The sequence below is a fragment of the Corythoichthys intestinalis genome, chromosome 6, assembly GCF_030265065.1.
Source record: "Corythoichthys intestinalis isolate RoL2023-P3 chromosome 6, ASM3026506v1, whole genome shotgun sequence".
NCBI lineage: Eukaryota > Metazoa > Chordata > Actinopteri > Syngnathiformes > Syngnathidae > Corythoichthys > Corythoichthys intestinalis.
In genome coordinates, this window is record NC_080400.1 from 38,727,965 (window position 1) to 38,747,976 (window position 20,012).

At 39.0% G+C, this 20,012-nt stretch overlaps 1 protein-coding gene across 9 annotated transcripts in view; it reads left to right on the forward strand.

Annotated features, from left to right (window-relative positions):
• elna (elastin a) overlaps positions 1–20,012 on the forward strand; it is an 83,330-nt gene that overhangs the window by 35,477 nt on the left and 27,841 nt on the right. For 8 of the 9 annotated variants that reach the window (XM_057838870.1, XM_057838874.1, XM_057838872.1 and 5 more), the window contains 13 exons: positions 11,996–12,061; positions 12,185–12,256; positions 13,354–13,383; positions 14,177–14,206; positions 14,297–14,371; positions 16,408–16,455; positions 16,546–16,608; positions 18,866–18,898; positions 18,978–19,043; positions 19,328–19,369; positions 19,455–19,541; positions 19,624–19,674; positions 19,771–19,893. In XM_057838870.1, the coding sequence (XP_057694853.1) occupies positions 11,996–12,061; positions 12,185–12,256; positions 13,354–13,383; positions 14,177–14,206; positions 14,297–14,371; positions 16,408–16,455; positions 16,546–16,608; positions 18,866–18,898; positions 18,978–19,043; positions 19,328–19,369; positions 19,455–19,541; positions 19,624–19,674; positions 19,771–19,893 (786 nt within the window). The remainder of the gene's footprint in view (positions 1–11,995; positions 12,062–12,184; positions 12,257–13,353; positions 13,384–14,176; positions 14,207–14,296; positions 14,372–16,407; positions 16,456–16,545; positions 16,609–18,865; positions 18,899–18,977; positions 19,044–19,327; positions 19,370–19,454; positions 19,542–19,623; positions 19,675–19,770; positions 19,894–20,012) is intronic. The other variant, XM_057838875.1, reaches the window with a different exon arrangement.

A 20,012-nucleotide genomic window follows, 5' to 3' on the forward strand; every position in this document is an offset into this window, starting at 1 on the left:
CTGTTAAGTTGTGGCCTGTTTTATTGAACACAAAAATGTTGCAATTGAAGGAGGCCGTCACTTGATCTGTTTTATGGATGACAACAGTTTGATATGTGAGATATTTATATATTTTGTCATCTAATATAGTGCATTTTCTTCTGATGCCTGTTAGGGATTATTAAAGAAATTTGCAATGAACAAATACTGTAGTAATTTTTGGTCAAATTTAGTGAATTTCTCACATAACATCTGATGCGTGACCAGTGTTGCCACAGATTACTTGAAAAAGGAATTTAATTACTGATTACGCCTCAAAATACTAATCTATTTACTCTACTGATTACTTTATTATCAAAGTAACTAAGTTACTTTAAAAGTAATTTATCAGTTACTTGTTACCAATTTTTCTCCCTTTGCCGCCTCAGCATAAGAATGACAACAGAAAAATGTCATCGCATGTAATTGACTTTCCGATAACTTAACGGCAAAGATAAGAATTTTTCACATAAGACTTATTTTTCGAGTTAGCGGAGGTTTAATTAGTCAATGGAGTTGATTTCAACCACCATTGACTCACGCTAGCTTAGCCACTCCGGAGCCCTGAAACTAACAATAACTGACAAACTGCATGGAATTTGTTGAAATCAATTCCACCGATTAATTTAAACCCCACTAACTTGAAAATAAAGCCTAATGTCATAAATTCTGAATTTCGGGTTCTGAGTTTCGGGGTTAGGGTTAACAGCATATCTTTGCCAATGTAAAACAATGCAAATTGACTGCACAATAATGAGCAACACACAAATGAATTGCACAGTGCAATAAAGACAAAGGTGGGTGCGGGCGCAGATGCGCGTGCAAAACCCCAAAGTACGCCATACACGCATGCGGTCAATTTGGCCACAATACTTGGCGGCAACTAAGCACTTTACACTCAATCAGATTTACAACATATCCCAAAGATGCTAAACAAACACGTCACCTCACAGCATAAATGTGCAACATAAATATGATGTTAAAAATGCTTGGCAACTTGGAGCGATGACTGCCTGTCGTTGCAACGGCAAAGCTACGAAACGGCAGCGCATGTAGGGGGTCCAACCTATTGCTGGAACCCTCCAGAATGAAGGAAAAATACGTTCATTCATGAACGTACAGCATTCCCTCGCACATCTCAACACTCGGCTCGAATATGCACCCGCGCTTGCAGCCTGGCGCACACCTTTCTCAGTCCCAAAATACTTAGCGCGTGTGACTCGAGACCAAAACAGGAAGTAATTGAGAGTGGTTACCATGGAAAACAATACGTAGCGGGAACCTTTCTAACATTTTCTATTCAAAATGCTCTTCATACATGACTACAATACGGTATTCTTCATTCAACATACTGTACATTATGTGGCAATAACAAAATATTAACGCACAGACACTATGGAAACTAACTTTAATCAGATTACTGGTTTGGAAAAATGAATGCATTACATTACTCGCTACTGAAAGAAGTAATCAGATTACAGTACTGACAACACTGTGCGCAACATCAGTGCAGTATTACCCTGATTGGAAAGGGTTGCTACATTTAACAGATAATATTAAAACTCACCAACATGTATTAAATTGATATTCAACTTGCCAAAAATATTCCAGAAAGGTTTTGCTCACTTCAACCATGTACGTGCTGTGTATGTGGCGCAGTCAAATTGCAAATGTTTGTTGTGGGAAGTATGTTTTTCCCGGTGTGTGTGAGAAGTAGCAGCACTTTGCAATGACCTCAAATGCATTAGTCATATTATTCCTTCATTTTAAGGTTTTGGCATTTAAGACAGGAAAAAAAAGTTTTCTTTGGAGGTGCTGTAGACAGACTAACAGACCTCTCCACAAAATAAGCCGTTTAGCAGAGGTAATTAAGGTAGCACACGAATAATTATGAAGCTGTTTGGAGAGCTGTTACACAGGTGAGTTTGTAGAACAGCACAGTAGCTTTGCTTGAAACATGAGACTTTCACACTTACTGTTCGTCATTAGAAAGCCTTGTTAAATGTCTATATGGGTGAGATATTTGTACTCACGACTTCATACATTTTTTTTTACCTGCATGTTTGGATCTTTATCACACAGATGTGTTAATTCCACACAAAAACTGAACCTCCTAGAATCTATTCTGATAGATTAATCATCACAGAAGCATTTGGAAGTCATGAAAAATGAGATTTAGTAATTCAATGAGCCAACTACCCTAATATTTAATAATATCTGTATGATATCTATATCAGCAACATATAGTATAGATCAGGGTTCACTAAATCCGGACCTTGGTGCCACTTTTCCTGTCATGTTTTCCACGTCTCTCTCCCCTAACACACCTGAATCAAATGATTATGTCATCAGCAACCTCTCCAGAAGCCTGATAATGATCCTGATTATTTTGAATCAGGCATTGAGGAGGGAGACATGGAAAACACAACAGAAATAGTGGCACCGAGGTCCGGATTTAGTGAACCCTGGTATAGATAGTCACTTAGACCAGATCCATGCTAACATATGTAGAATTACACACTATGTGGGTGTGTATGTTCATGTTGCTTCCAGCTAAAAGCTTGTTTGCTTACAGAGGAGGAGAGACATGAATGGAGGAGAGATGAGGAGGAGGAGGAGAGGAGGGAAGAAATGTTGATATTGAATGTCAATTTAGTTCACTCTGAAAAACAAAATCGTTAGCTGTTTTATTAATCAGACAATAAGTCAATATCGTGATCATCGTGACAGACTACCTGTCAGGTGGTTGTATGCATTTTATTTTATTTATTTATTTATTTATTTATTTATTTATTTTCAAAACATGGTAATTATTCCAAGAATAACTAAATCATGCTTTTATAAATGCACTTCATTGGGTTACCAGTAATGTCAATGATTGGGTGGAACTGGGAAGTTTATACAACATAGCAGTATAGAGGAACTTTGCAAAACTGGGCAACATCAGAACCATTTCTATGAGGAGGAACTCCCATAGAGCAGCAAAAAGGTTGACTGAAAAGTTTTGGAAGCTCTCATTGATAGTGTCATGACTCCATGGAAAATATAATTCAAAACAATAGGAGGCATTCTGCCCAAGACGGCAGACTCACACCATTATAGAGAGGCAATGCGATAAGTGCAGTTTAGCGTGAACATTTAATTAATCCAAGATGTGCACAAACTTGCGTCTCACAGTTGGATGCACATAACCGACAGCACAGGGAACCAGGAAGTGACAAGGACAATTAAAGGTCATAGCAGAAGGGAAGAGAGTGAAAGCATGGGAAGTGTCAGTGTGTCCACTTGTGTCTCACGCAATGTGAATTACTACAGCACCTCACATCACTCTGCTTTCATCCAGCTCAGCCTGCATCACCTCACAAAAATTCTATCTATCTACCAACTTGGAAAATGTACTGTGTGATAATTTGATACTGATAAAAATCGTGTGTGATGACTACGAAGGCCATAATGATAGGCTTAGTTTTTAAAGTGAAAATGTATTTGGGACCTTAGCCGAAGGATCTAACCCACCTGTCAATCAATGAAAAATGCTGATTCTTCAGGGAATTCGCCAAGTCTTTGAGGATGAAGTTAGTCCTATGTTTTTTTCCCATCACATTACAGATCCTGCAGCACAATGCATTGCCAAAGCACGTCTGTGCACCTTTTGGTGTCAATGATGTCAATGCTAGTGCAAGTAAGGCAGAGTGTGTGTCTTCTCACTTTTTGCATCAGTTTCTTAATGAGATTACAGAATGAAAGGGCATGAGTTCAAATGGCCTGTTGCTGCTTTTCTGAACATTATAAAAGAAACAAAGAACAAATAAGGAAAATGCATTCAAAATATCAATGAAACTCATCAGGAGTGTGTATCTGTTCTGTTACTTTCACTGTTTTTGAATGAATGCCCAAAATAGAAAGAACGAAGTGAGGGAACGGAACACATGGGAAGCAGTGAATGAATGCATTCCTCTCTCACTCACGTTTGGCTTCCCCCTTTCGAACCTATTAACACCTTGTGTCTGCTCTCTAAACTCATAGAAAGCATTGGGGGAGTCGGGGGGCATGAAAATAATAGAGAAAAACAAAAAAACAAGCGAAGAGTTAGAAATGAAGACAGCGTTTTGATTAATGGGTTTTGTATCCCTCGATTCTCAAACGAGATTTTCTGACCTCGCCCCTATGGAGAATGAGCGAGGTGTTTGAGGGGTGAGATTGAAACCAGATATTTCTGTTCACACTGGCTCATATCCATCACTTGGGCTGAGAACATGACCAGTGACTGAGAGCCTGAGCTGTATTATCTGGCCAATGTCAATCTTGTATCGACAACAGAAATTTACATACTTCTTACTTCTCCAAATACTTCATTGTAACTTTTGGGTTTAAACATGGCTTGTCATTATATACGCGACACCTCTTTTGAACCTTGACTTTAACAACTTGGTATCGTTTGTACCTTTTTGTTCTTTTCAAAAGTTTAAACAGCAACCCTAGAATATTTTTTAGGACTCATTTTTGAACGTGTTATTCATCCATTCACCTTTAATTCTGAATGTAGCACTCATTTTTTGTACTTTTGTAACCATAACCCTTAAAAAACAATCTAATAAAATCAAGACTTTGTTTGCATTTTTCAACCCCGCCAAAACAATCCACCATATCCCTGAGCTACAAAAATGCCTGAAGACACTGTCATTTGAATACATGTGTTATCATTATGTTATTATTATCTTTTACAAAAGTATATTATTATGCTCTATCATGCTTATATTCGGTAAAGAGATTAGAGATTGAGTTGAGTTGACTGGGAATGATCTGTCTCCCTTGGTTTGTTGTTTGTGTCCAAAATGAAGTTGACGTAAAAAAAAAAAAATTATGGCCAAAACAAGATCAATTTTAATGGGAAAACAGTCCTGTTTGAAATTATTGTAAATGAAGTCAACCTTTGATGCATCGCAGTACTTTATCGCTCACCTTCCAAATTCTCTGTTGCCCTGTTCACTCTCTGGCGTATTGATTTTCTAGCCCTTCCATCTTGGATTGTATCATTGACCTTTTGTTAAGATATTGTGTCCATTGTCCAAAGAGAGTGAAGTTACAGAGTTGGTCTCAAGAGTTTCCTGTTATGCCTGGGAGGGGGGGGGGGGGGCACAGAGAAATGTATTTACAATTTACTGCAGGTATGCAGAAATCCTTCAACCTGTCAGCAATTAAATAAATACTGGAAACGCTCAAAAGGAAATTGACGATTTGATATCAAAGCTATTGTGCAGAATTTCCTCGGGTGGTTGGTTCATTGATAACAAACAAACCTAATGTATACATCCAATAATCTGTAAATTATGAGGGGCCTGTTAGTGTGAGTTGATGTCCTGTCGTCTTACGTCCAACAAAAACATGATTGTTTAGGCTGACAACGTGGTGTAAATATGGCCAAACAGAGAGCTCTTGTTCAAAAACCAATGCCTTTGTTCCCTAAATTTGAAACATATGATAAATGTCAAGCCATCAAACATTTTCACATCTCAACAGTTTCCTCTCTGACCTCGACAATCAACTACTTCCAGGGTAATATACAGTGTGTCATCTTCCATGCTGCTCGAAGTCACAAGAGAGTATTTTCGCATGCTATCTGGTCATTCCTCCATGTTCACATGCAATTTCATTTGGGAGATGTAATAATGTGAGATGTAATACATTTTAACTTACTGTATTTTCTCACTGTCAAGTAAAGTCTGAGACTGTTTTATGCCAACAGCCTGGACTCATGCTCAATCACATCCTCTAGGACTCATTTCTGAGTCTGCAACTCATCTTGTGATCTCAAACCAGAGTCAAACTTCTTACGCAGTATGGGCTGATCATAAGTGCTATCAGTGGTGATAGTCTAACTCAGTGAAAGAAAGATGGCCAGATGATGATTTGGTGTTCATCTTTGTCTTTGAAATAAAAAAATTAAAAAAACACCCCTCTCTTTTCCTCATTTAACTCAGAACTGGGCAGCATGGTAGCCCAGTATAATTCCACCATTGACAAAATTGGATGTTAATGCTATGACAGACAGTCAAAAAGTACTGAACCTAATCAATTTAACGGATTTATAGTACATATTTTTCCCGGAAATTTTAATAGTAGTAGAAATTTTAACAATAGTAGTTTGAAAATAAACTAAATATCTGATTCCTGGTGCTTCCGGTAAGTTTCCCCTTTCATCACTGCTTTGTGTGGTTTTCATTTTTCATCATTGGACAGTGTCAGTGAACAGGTATCCCTTGAGTACAAAAATAGAAATAACCAGAAAACAACACACAGTAGGCTACATATTAGTGGTGTGACTCAGTATTGAGGACGATTTGCGGAACGCTTTTCGCAGCTGATCCCTCGAACTGTAAGTCAGACATGCAAAAATGCACTCGAATCGCTGTTCTGTATTAAGAGAGAAAATAAGAAAAATGAAAACACTACTCTCTGTTGGTGCACTACCCTTGCACCATTCGAGGTTGTAACTAGGTAAAGCAGTTATCACAGCCAAACTTATTAAATAAAATAGTAGATGTCCTTTTTTCAGTTTTTTGAAGATTTATAAGTCAAAGTTTGACTTGAACCTGCTTTTGAGGTGTGCCTTTATGTCCACTACATGTCTAAGAAGGAGATTACTTAGGAACTCTTAGCTCAGCGTCGAGGCTCGCATTGCATGCCTTGTATGTTTGTCAAGCCTTTGGCAGTGTTCATCGTGTACTGTTGCTTTCTTCACACATTCCCCGTCATCATAACTAATCATTGTCATTACCTTCACTCTGCGCATTACTGGATGATCTCAAGGTCTCATCTGTGTCTTGCCGCCTTGTTCGACTTGCTTCCCATGTTCACTTGGTCTCACAAACAGCTTTTTGACCCTTTTTAGGGGTTAGTTAGAACCATTGCTGAAAACAATTTGTTCTGCCTTTTGGGGGGGCTTATTCCTAAAACATGCATAGTTTCTGAAACCTTGTCTCAGCTCAGCTTGTTCAAATATAAAACGTGCATGTTTACGAAATCTCCCACAGCTGTACTTTGCCAAATTCCATTGATAGTGACTAGTTCCATGTCTTCTGTTTCCATGTATCCACATATTTTACTTATTCCAATGGAAATGTTTAAGCAAAAAATTGAGTAAAAAGCTGAGACTCTTGTTGCTATAGTCTTTAAAGAGAACCACGGATAGAATGACTTGTAGTTCTTAAAAGATGAAATGTTGATTTGATATTAAAACACATCTTGATGTTTTCGTTTTTTCACAATTTGTAAAATTAGTTTAACTAGTAGGTCACCATTGTTGTTGACATCACAGGGTGGTGACGTCACTGGACTACGCTGCCGGGCTTCCAGAGTATGACAAGCGACATAGACATGTCATCTGTTCAGCCCTTTCAATTTGACCCGGTAGGAACATTAATGAGCAGGACAGAACTGTCAATATTTTACAAAACGAGCAAAAATGAACAGGAAAGACGGGATGAGACGAGACGAGAGTAGGACAAAACCAGTGTTCTGCCTACAAGAGACGATTTGACACCCAAAGTACTACCGTGGGCTTTCAGCTCGTTTTGTACAGATGCATAAGGGCAGAACATACTAAAGATGCCTTATGAAAATACTTAAGCGTATTAATATTAAATAAGGGTGATTTAAATACCGTACGTGACTAATGTGGTCAACAAATCAACAATCTGCTTTAAAGCTACCTCAAGAAAACACAAGACTTAAACGTATGAGAGGGAAACACATGCCTAAAGTATTTTGAGGAAATTAAAAGGTAATAAAAGAATCAATTAAAGTAACTCAGTAGTAAGTACTCACCGCTTTTAGCCGATGTGCGCATGTGTTGGACGTCTCGCAGCATAAAAAACCAAGGCAAGCAACGAAGGGGTCGAGAATACAAACTGTCAAATGGCAGCAAGTCAATATCTCGGCAACCTGGCTAGGATCGGTTTAAACACTGCTGATGAGGTGGATTTGGATGCTGGTACGACGTCAGGCACTCATCCCACAGTTATGTAATAAAACAATCTGACAAGCAGCAGAATATGACAAAATCATGTTAGTCGTCATACTAGCTTCACTTGCTAGCTAGCACAGCTATTCTCCCAGTCCAGGCCAACTATGTCATCACCCCGAGCGTTCATTGCGCTGATAAAACATGGCGCCCACTTTAGGTCAAAACGTGTACTAAATATTATAGATTTTTAAATCAATGGCAATATTTTATGTGTTTCTCTTAAACATATTTTAGTAAAAGAGATCAATTGTGGCTTATTAGAGCCAACAGGCCTTTAAGTCCGACGTTCCCGTTAAAAGACAACATAAGATCTTCATCTGATGCTGTGTTTTATGTGTTGGTCGACAATACAATAAATTTTCTCTCCTGGATTTGGCGTGAAGCTTGTCCTCAATCAATTGGAATCTACAGTGCCTTGCAAAAGTATTCGGCCCCCTTGAACCTTGCAACCTTTCGCCACATTTCAGGCTTCAAACATAACGATATAAAATTTTAATTTTTTGTCAAGAATCAACAACAAGTGGGACACAATCGTGAAGTGGAACAAAATTTATTGGATAATTTAAACTTTTTTAACAAATAAAAAACTGAAAAGTGGGGCGTGCAATATTATTAGGCCCCCTTGCGTTAATACTTTGTAGCGCCACCTTTTGCTCCAATTACAGCTGCAAGTCGCTTGGGGTATGTTTCTATCAGTTTTGCACATCGAGAGACTGACACTCTTGCCCATTCTTCGTTGCAAAACAGCTCGAGCTCAGTGAGGTTGGATGGAGAGTGTTTGTGAACAGCAGTCTTCAGCTCTTTCCACAGATTCTCGATTGGATTCAGGTCTGGACTTTGACTTGGCCATTTTAACACCTGGATACGTTTATTTTTGAACCATTCCATTGTAGATTTGGCTTTATGTTTTGGATCATTGTCCTGTTGGAAGATAAATCTCCGTCCCAGTCTCAGGTCTTGTGCAGATACCAACAGGTTTTCTTCCAGAATGTTCCTGTATTTGGCTGCATCCATCTTCCCGTCAATTTTAACCATCTTCCCTGTCCCTGCTGAAGAAAAGCAGGCCCAAACCATGATGCTGCCACCACCATGTTTGACAGTGGGGATGGTGTGTTCAGGGTGATGAGCTGTGTTGCTTTTACGCCAAACATATGGTTTTGCATTGTGGCCAAAAAGTTCAATTTTGGTTTCATCTGACCAGAGCACCTTCTTCCACATGTTTGGTGTGTCTCCCAGGTGGCTTGTGGCAAACTTTAAACGAGACTTTTTATGGATATCTTTGAGAAATGGCTTTCTTCTTGCCACTCTTCCAGAAAGGCCAGATTTGTGCAGTGTACGACTGATTGTTGTCCTATGGACAGACTCTCCCACCTCAGCTGTAGATCTCTGCAGTTCATCCAGAGTGATCATGGGCCTCTTGGCTGCATCTCTGATCAGTTTTCTCCTTGTTTGAGAAGAAAGTTTGGAAGGACGGCCGGGTCTTGGTAGATTTGCAGTGGTCTGATGCTCCTTCCATTTCAATATGATGGCTTGCACAGTGCTCCTTGAGATGTTTAAAGCTTGGGAAATCTTTTTGTATCCAAATCCGGCTTTAAACTTCTCCACAACAGTATCTCGGACCTGCCTGGTGTGTTCCTTGGTTTTCATAATGCTCTCTGCACTTTAAACAGAACCCTGAGACTATCACAGAGCAGGTGCATTTATACGGAGACTTGATTACACACAGGTGGATTCTATTTATCATCATCGGTCATTTATGACAACATTGGATCATTCAGAGATCCTCACTGAACTTCTGGAGTGAGTTTGCTGCACTGAAAGTAAAGTGGCCGAATAATATTGCACGCCCCAATTTTCAGTTTTTTATTTGTTAAAAAAGTTTAAATCATCCAATTAATGTTGTTCCACATCACGATTGTGTCCCACTTGTTGTTGATTCTTGACAAAAAAATTAAATTTCATATCTTTATGTTTGAAGCCTGAAATGTGGCGAAAGGTTGCAAGATTCAAGGGGGCCGAATACTTTTGCAAGGCACTGTATATTGATTTATATGTATTATATGCTAAAAATTAACAACATTGACCTGCGTATAATGTTTCGAAATAAACAACATCAGCCCCCTCCCTAGTTTTACTCTCCGGTCAATCCAAGCCATCTCTGAGATCAAAATTAAGTCTAAACCCACTACCTGTCCTGTTGATCCACTTCCCACTCCTCTAGTCAAAACCTGCCTTCCCTCAGTGTCTCCCCCCTCATCACCAATATCAGTCCTTCTTTACTAATAGTATAGTCCCCTCATTTCTTAAAACTGCTACCATCACACCTATTCTCAAGAAACGTGGCTAGGATCCCACCAACTTCAATAACCTCCGCCCCATCTCTAATTTACCCTTCATCTCCAAAATTCTTATATTACACTCCAAACCCCCCATCCACTTCGCTCTTATTCTACCCCAATCTTTCTGCCCCTCCTGTCACCTTTGGTTCCAGAGCATTTCGTCACTCTTCCATCCAGCTCTGGAACTCCCTACCCCCTGGCCTTTACAATATAACTTCTCTTCCACTCTTCAAATCACATCTGTGCAATCTATTTTACCCACCTTGATCCTCAGCTCTGATTCGTCTCTAACTTCCTAATTTTCTGTTTCTTTTATCTTTCTCTTAATCTGTGTTTGTAAATTTTAATTTGTATCTCTTGTTTGTGTCCTTGAGTGTTCAGAAAGGCATTTGAAATTAAATGTATTATTATTATTTATCATTATTTTTTAACATGTCAATCTTTGTTGATGCTAGCACCTATACTTATATATAAATGGTACATTGTCTTCGTGTGTTTGTCTGTGAGTGGGGGATATGAGTCCGTATGTTCGTTTCCTATGCACTCATAAACAGCTTGGTGGATTTTGACGAAATTTTACACAATTTTACTTTATGTGTCTGGGGGTGTTCTTAGATGGGTGTGGTCTTTGTAGGCCTCCATTTAATGCTGAAAATGAATTTGAAACTCCTAAGATTAGCATAGAAAATCCCTAATTATGGAGGCGACAGCACCATTGCTTGGGCAAGAGATGCGTCTCTTGCCCAAGCAATCTCGCAGTTAGCTTTCAAACTTTACGGTTTTATGTACAAATTTAAAATGTGCTGTGATGATACTCCCCAACAAGACACTGGACTTATTATTATTATTATCTATTTATTTTATTTTATTTTTTTACAATTTTCCGGAATAATATTTAGGGATTCATTTCGGCTAATCTCTATAAAGGCGAGTTTGTCTGTGTGGCTGTCTGTGTGTTCGTGTTTTATTGACACCGAAACAGCTGGGTGGATTTTGACAAAATTTTACACAGTTGTACTTTATATGTCTGGAAGTGTTCTTGGGTTTGATCTCTGCAGGCTTCCATTTAGTGTGGAAAATTAATTAGAAACTCCAAAAATTAGAATAGAATATTCAAATTTTCCAACATATAATGGGGAAGCCCTGATTTGGAGGTTTTTTATGTGTCGATTTAACAAACCTTGGCCCCAACAACCCAGCAAAATTAGTATGCTCGGCATTGACGGGTCATACTGCTAGTATTACTCTAAATGGCAGTGTGAGAGGTATCCAGGCTCGTTCATCAGTATAACAGTATGTCTACTAAATGAGGAGGTAATGAATCAATTATAATGTGTTTGGCAAAATAGTCTAAGGTTATGTTACGTTACAATGTGTTCAGTTACAATGTGTTCAGTTACATTGTGTTATGTTCCAATACCTTAGGTTGTGTAATGTTTCATTGTTGTGTTATGTTGATAAAATAACATTTTTGTAATGTTGATCATTTTAAAATGATTACAATATGAATGATGGGCTTATAGAAACACTGCATGTCACCCTTAAAGTATTGTTTTCCAGTCTGTCTTTTTCCATGTTTATTCAAACTCTGATCTAATATGTCTCTTTTTAGGTTATGGCAATCTAGGAGCCGGGGGTCTTGGAGGTGGAGGTTATGGTGCTGGAGGCATAGGTGGCGGTGGGTACTTTTTTAGAAAGTTGTATGTTATTCCCATCATCAATACACAATGTAAAACAGATTTTAGCTGTTCTTAAATTCTAGACATGGTTTATTCAAAGGATATCCCCTACTCATATTTAGGTGGTTATGGAGGGTATGGTGGTGTCCCAGGCGGAATCTTCCCAGGGGCTGGACAGAAGGCTAGTAAAAGAGGTACAGTACATTCAGGACATTGGAAAACTTTAAAATGTAACCACTACATAGGCCCATCAATTAGGCACATCCTCACGATCTAAGATCAACAAGCTGTATTAAGGTAGACATGGGTACCTGATTTGATAAGTTTTGGTCATAATTTGGTTATCTCAGTCTGCTTCCTCACTGATTTGGTCTAGAATCAACCAGTCCAAGACAGCTTAAATTTGGGACCTCAAATAAAAGTTACAGAAGTGCTGTTCAGAGAAACAATAGGTTTATGGAAAATAAAGTTGTGTCAAGTCAAGTTTGCCTTTTAAAGTGTTTTCAAACAATTTGTCGTAGAATGTCGGAATATCCCGATTCATGTTAACAATAAACTTTAAAGATTGGGCATTTACTTCTGGATTTACTACAGAATGACTTGAAAAGTTACATGGAAAATTAAACCGCCTATAGATTGTACTGGTGGGGAAAACAAGTATTTGATACACTGCCAATGCCATTGGCAGTGTATCAAATACTTGTTCTCCCCGCTGTATATGTGTATTTTTTAAATGGTCAAACCAATTGGCGATACAGCACTTTCCGATTTTACAAAAATTGCCATGATTCGATTCTTATTCAAAGCCCATTAATCGGATTAATATGATATGTAGCGCATAATCAGATATAGTAGATTTTACGTAAAGCAATAAAAACTGCATAGCAATTTTGGCATTATTGGGCAATTTTACTGCTGAAACATTTTCTTTAAAAAGATTTTAAATGGTTTCTTAACCAAAAGAAGTACTGTTATGCCTTACTGGGACCCTTTGACCGAGTGTATTTATTCTTGGTACGGTTTGGAATAAAACACAGTAAAATAATAATAAAAGAATACAATCACATACCTTTACGTTCGATATCATCATGAAGTGCTTGCTATTTTCGAAGTCTTACTTTGAGTTTGGAGTTTAACAACTATATCTTATTTTGGATCTCAACTATTGTTTATGGTTTTATAAATTTTGGAGATTGTGTTTCATTGGAACAATTATTTTGGTGAATGTAGAACAAAGCGGAGCAATTACTTTATGTTTTGTTTAATGTTAATTGCCATTTCCCCATCACAGGTGCTGGAGGCCATTTGCTACCATTTGGAGGTAAGATGTCTGCTGGTAAACTGATGAACTACCAAGCAAGAGCTGACACAATGCATGTAATGGTCTCCGTACTTGTCTATTAATAACAAAAGCCCAAATAAATATATCACATTGATAGTAAATCAGCATGAAATATAATGTTTTGGACAGAAACATACTCCCGCAGAGCCTACAGTGACCTCACTGTCTGTGCTGTTTATGTCCGTATGATTTACTTTAAATTAGGCAGCCTGATGAGCCATGGACTCCTGGGTCCACTCATGACGAGGGCTTTGGCGAACAGCTTACTTCTAAATATTGGTTGGCAGAATGAAAACTTCCCTCGAATAAGTCTCGGCTTTTTTCTTTTCTATCATACACTGAATAACAGCTCATTCCCCTGAAAGAGCAAAAGATAAAGTAGCATTGATTTGCCAAAACTTTGCTCAACAAATCTCCAGAGGTCACATATTTACAGGTAGTGCGCAATGTCTATCCAGACAAAGTATGTGGAATTTAGGAACTTCAAAATGAAAACAAGAGTTGAAGAAATAAATGGTTGTGTATTTGGTGTGGACAAACTCCCTTTCTTTTGAGGCTGACAGCTCATTTCTTACACAATGGGTTAGCCAATGAAATTAGGCATTCGATTAAGAACAGTTAATGACTTTGTGGCTGCCTCCCGTAATTATATTAAAAGTCAACCATGTCACTTTTGATCATGAAGTTACTTGACTTGACATTGGTCAGAGAAGAGATACTAATCTATTTATAAATGTCTCTTGTGACTTGACTGCATTTCATTGTACTGCAGGAGCTGGAACTGGAACTCTTCCTGCTGGAGGCAAGATACAACTTTATATAATTTTGCATTCGCTTGTTCTTCTTTGAGTGCATTTACTCACCTCATGTGACATTGTGTCCTTATTTTCAGGCCCTGTTATTCCACAAATAGGCTTGCCAGGAGGGGCTGGTGCTGGATCAGGAAAGAAAGCTTCCAAAGTACCAGGTATTGTATAATCGAATCATGATCTACTTTTCATGCTCATTGGAAGACCGGATATTATTCTGAGTAGTTTATCTGTGCGAAAGAAATAAAGTAAATTTATCTTCTTTTGCATTGGAGGTGCATTGTATTAGCAGGTGTCTGTTTGCACTATTGCATTTCGAAAAAGAGCACTGTTCCGCAGAGTTCTTATATCCTTGAGTTGTTTGGATTCCATACTGATTTACGTTAGAAGAAGCAATGGAATTAGAAATAATTTGCGACTTTGTCCTGCCTTGCCCCGTTTTGGTCATTTTTGTAGTTGCTCTTCTGATGAACCATCCCCATTCTGATGGTTCACTATGACGTTTTCTGACCTTGATCTGTCACTTTTAGCATTGTAACTTATGAGGGCAGACTAGACACAAAGACATACAGTGGGGCAAATAAGTATTTAGTCAACCACTAATTGTGAAGGTTCTCCCACTTGAAAAGATTAGAGAGGCCTGTAATTGTCGACATTGGTAAACCTCAACCATGAGAGACAGAATGTGCACAAAAGATTTTTAAAGAATTTATTTCCAAATTAGAGTGGACAATAAGTATTTGGTCACCTACAAACAAGCAAGATTTCTGGCTGTCAAAGAGGTCTAACTTCTTCTAACGAGGTCTAACGAGGCTCCACTCGTTAGCTGTATTAATGGCACCTGTTTTAACTCATTATCGGTATCAAAGACACCTGTCCACAACCTCAGTCAGTCACACTCCAGACTCCACTATTGCCAAGACCAAAGAGCTGTCGAAGGACATCAGAGACAATACTGTAGACCTGCACCAGGCTGGGAAGACTGAATCTGCAATAGGTAAAACGTTGGTGTAAAGAAATCAACTGCGGGAGCAATTATTAGAAAATGGAAGACATACAAGACCACTGATAATCTCCCTCGATCTGGGGCTCTATGCAAGATCTCATCCCATGGCGTCAAAATGATAACAAGAACGGTGAGCAAAAATCCTAGAACCACACGGGGGGACCTGGTGAATGACCTACAGAGAGCTGGGACCACAGTAACAAAGGCTACTATCAGCAACACAATGCGCCGCCAGGGACTCAAATCCTGCACTGCCAGACGTGTCTCCCTGCTGAAACCATTACCCGTCCAGGCCCGTCTGCGGTTTGCTAAAGAGCATTTGGATGATCCAGAAGAGGACTGGGAGAATGTGTTATGGTCAGATGAAACCAAAATAGAACTTTTTGGTAGAAACACAGGTTCTCGTGTTTGGAGGAGAAAGATTACTGAATTGCATCCGAAGAACACCATACCCACTGTGAAGCATGGGGGTGGAAACATCATGCTTTGGGGCTGTTTTTCTGCAAAGGGACCAGGACGACTGATCTGTGTAAAAGAAAGAATGAATGGGGCCATATATTGAGAACTTTTGAGTGAAAATCTCCTTCCCTCAGCAAGGGCATTGAAGATGAGATGTGGCTGGGTCTTTCAGCATGACAATGATCCCAAACACACAGCGAGGGCAACAAAGGAGTGGCTTCGTAAGAAGCATTTCAAGGTCCTGGAGTGGCCTAGCCAGTCTCCAGATCTCAACCCCATAGAAAATCTGTGGAGGGAGTTAAATGTCCGTATTGCCCTATGACAGCCCCAAAACCAAAGTTTGTGAAGAGTTACATAAAATGTTTGGCCTCCGTTATTGCCAACAAAGGGTACATAACAAAGTATTAAGATGAACCTTTGGTGTTGACCAAATACTTTTCCTCCATGATTTGCAAATAAATTCTTTAAAAATCAAACAATGTGATTTTCTGTTTTTTTTTTTTCCACATTCTGTCTCTCATGGTTGAGGTTTACCCATGTTGACAATTACAGGCCTCTCTAATATTTTCAAGTGGGAGAACTTGCACGATTAGTGGTTGACTAAATACTTATTTGCCCCTCTGTATGTCAATTATTCCCCTGCATAGTCAACCCAATCCATATACTTCAACCCCAGAAAGTCTACTGCAGTATTTCTTTGCATTAATATTCCATCATTGTCTCTGGAAGGTGTGGGTGTGCCAGGACTTTATCAAGGCGGTTTAGTACCAGTGAATGGTATGTTACTTTAATCAAATTATTACTGGCGGATATTGGAACTCTTCCACAATTTACAGCAATGCAACTGTATTTTATTGGTGCCTTCAGGTTTCGGTAACCGTGGAGTTCTTCCAGGAGTTGCCACTGGCAATGGCCTCAGTCAAAAGTCACGTAAGAATTGTGTTATTGTTCAAGCTTTTGTGGGAGTCTTCAGGAAAAAAAAAAAACATAGAAATGGCCACAATACAAACATGAAATAGTAGAAAACAGTGATTTACGAGATTTAAAATTGTGAAATTTTCTTTACACTTTATATGGTGCATTTATCTAGTTACTAACAATATTAGGACTGTGTGTGTCTTCAGAATTACTATACAGTACCTTTGTATATACAGTGCGTTGTGAAAGTATTCGGCCCCCTTCAACTTCCCAACCTTTCGCCACATTTCAGGCTTCAAACATTAAACATATCAAATTAAATTTTTTTGTCAAGAATCAAGAACAATTGGGACACAATCGTGAAGTGGAATGAAATTTATTGGATATTTTATACTTTGTTAACAAATAAAAACCTGAAAAGTGGGAAGTGCAATAATATTCAGCCCCCTCGCATTAATACTGTGTAGCGCCACCTTTTTTTGCAATTACATCTGAAAGTCACGTGGGGTATGTCTCTATCAGTTTTGCACATCGAGGGACTGAAATTCTTGCCCGTTCTTCCTTGCAAAACAGCTCGAGTCTAGACTTTGACTTGGCCACCTGGATATGTTTATTTGTGAACCATTCCATTGTAGATTTGGCTTTCTGTTTTGGACCATTGTCCCGTTGGAAGATAAATCTCCGTCCTAGTCTCAGGTCTTTTGCGGAATCCAACAGGTTTTCTTCCAGAATGGTCCTGTATTTCACTCCATTCATCTTCCCATCAATTTTAACCATCTTCCCTGTCCCTGCTGAAGAAAAGCAGGCCCAAACCATGAGACTGCCACCACCATCTTTGACAGTGAGGATGGTGTGTTCAGGGTGATGAGCTGTGTTGCTTTTACGCCAAACATAACGTTTTGCATTGTGGCCAAAAATTTTGATTTTCGTTTAATCTGACCAGAGCACCTTCTTCCACAAGTTTGGTGTGTCTCCCAGGTGGCTTGTGGCAAACTCCTTATGGATATATTTGATACTTTCTTTTTGCCACTCTTCCATAAAGGCCAGATTTGTGCAGTGTACGACTGATTATTGTCCTATGGACAGACTCTCCCACATCAGCTGTAGATCTCTGCAGTTCGTTCAGAGTGATCATATGCCTCTTGGCTGCATCTCTGATCAGTCTTCTCCTTGTTCGAGATGAAAGTTTAGAGGGACGGCCGGGTCTTGGTATATTTCCAGTAATCTGATACTCATTTGATTTCAATGATCACTTGCAGAGTGCTCCTTGAGATGTTTAAAGCTTGGGAAATCTTTTTGTATCCAAATTGGGCTTTAAACCTCTCCACAACAGTATCCCAGACCTGCCTGGTGTGTTCCTTGGTCTTCATGATGCTCTCTGCACTTCCAACAGAACCCTGAGACTATCACAGAGCAGTTGCATTTATACGGAGACTTGATTATACACAGATCGACTCTATTTGTCATCATCAGTCCACAACAGTATCTCAGACCTGCCTGGTGTGTTCCTTGGTCCTCGTGATGCTCTCTGCACTTCCAGCAGAACCCTGAGACTATCACAGAGCAGGTGCATTTATACGGAGACTTGATTATACACAGATCGACTCTATTTGTCATAATCAGTCATTTAGGACAACATTGGATCATTCAGAGATCCTCACTGAAATTCTGGAGTGAGTTTGCTGCACTGAAAGTAAAGGGGCAGAATAATATTGCACACCCCACTTTTCAGGTTTTTATTAGTTAAAAAATTATAAAATATCCAATAAATTTCATTCCATTTCACGATTTTGTCCCAATTGTTGTTGATTCTTAACAAAAAAATAAATAAAATTTTATATCTTTAAGTTTGAAGCCTGAAATGTGGCGAAAGGTTGAAAAGCTCAAGGCGGCCGAATACGGAAATATTTCGCAAGGCAGTGTATGTTGATCGGTAGACTTCTATTTATGAATAATCCTGGACGGGTTTGACGTTTCCGTGTCTTTTTACAAGGAAAAATAATACGCACTCTTATGATCACACGTATTTCTTTCTTATCCAGCAGCATGCACAAAAAATACCAAATGAATGCATAAATTGTGGTACATAAACTTCAATTTAAGGCAATTCTTGCATCAAAAGATTGGCCCATATTCTTTTCCTTGTCATGTCAGACACTAATCTGGCCATTTAGCTGCTTTGCAGAATATAGAAAGTAGTACTTTAATTTAACACAGTCATTTGTCAGCATCTCTCCATCTGAGTGGGTGATGTGATATTTTTCTGCAGTTGGTGCCGGGGGACAGGGTGGTGCGGGACCAGGTCAGTTATAGACACATTCCAAATTCCTATGCATTATCACTGTGTTTTTTGATTATATTTCAAGTGTATTCTTTGATAGGGTACGGTGGAGTGATGCAACCTGGAGTGTTCCATGGCTATCCTCTGAAATCACCCACAACTCAAGGTGTGCGTGTATTTTCATTCATCTATTTCAGGGTTAATTCCTTTTTGCCAGTTGCCTTTTTGTTAGAGTAGCTCATTAAAATTGTGAGTTGCTGCTTGTTACAAGATTATTTGTTGGCCTCACGCCAACCTATCTTCCTATCCAGGAAATATCATGAGTAAGGCTTTGGGCATACAGTTGCAACTAATAATGGGAACAAGATCATTTTATGTATACTTGTTATTCAACCTCCATTGTACCAGTGTTTTTTTTGTATCCCTCATCAAGGATTTCTAATTTCTCAGGTGGCCAAGGAGCAAAACCTGGAGGTGGAAAACTTCCCTTTGGTACAAATGCTTCATTGTTTCATTGATTTGACATAATGATGACATCAGCCACAAGTTGTTGAAATGTCATGTTGCAATGTTTCAGGGTACGGGGGGTTTGGTAATCAAGGAGCTGGACTTCCAGGGGGTAAAGGTGGCCCTGGGCCAAAGCCAGGATTTCCTATTGGAACTGGTGAGTATGCCAAAGTCTTGTTCCCTTACAGGAGCACAAAAGCAGAAATCATGTCACATTATTATCCTTTTTCTTCTTGCAGGAGTGGGCACTGGTGGAATTTCACCTGCACAGGCTAAATCTGCCAAATATGGTAAAATTAAAAATTCAGACGAAATAAAATGTTGTCATGAACCTATTAGTAGAGTATTTACTGTATCATATGTACAATTTTCTTAACATTTTGTAGGTTTAGGTGGCGCTGGTGGACTTGGTGCTGTCGCTGGTGGTGCTGGCGGTTTTGGCCCTGGTGCAGTTGGTTTTGGTGGTGTCGGTGGCACAGGTGGACTATATCAAGGGCTGACACCAGGAGGTAATGTGTCTTGAACTGAGAGCATAACAATATTTTAACATGATCACAATCTATGTACAACGATTTGAAACAAAATGAAATATTTGTCTGTTTACAATTGCCATGAATGAATACATACA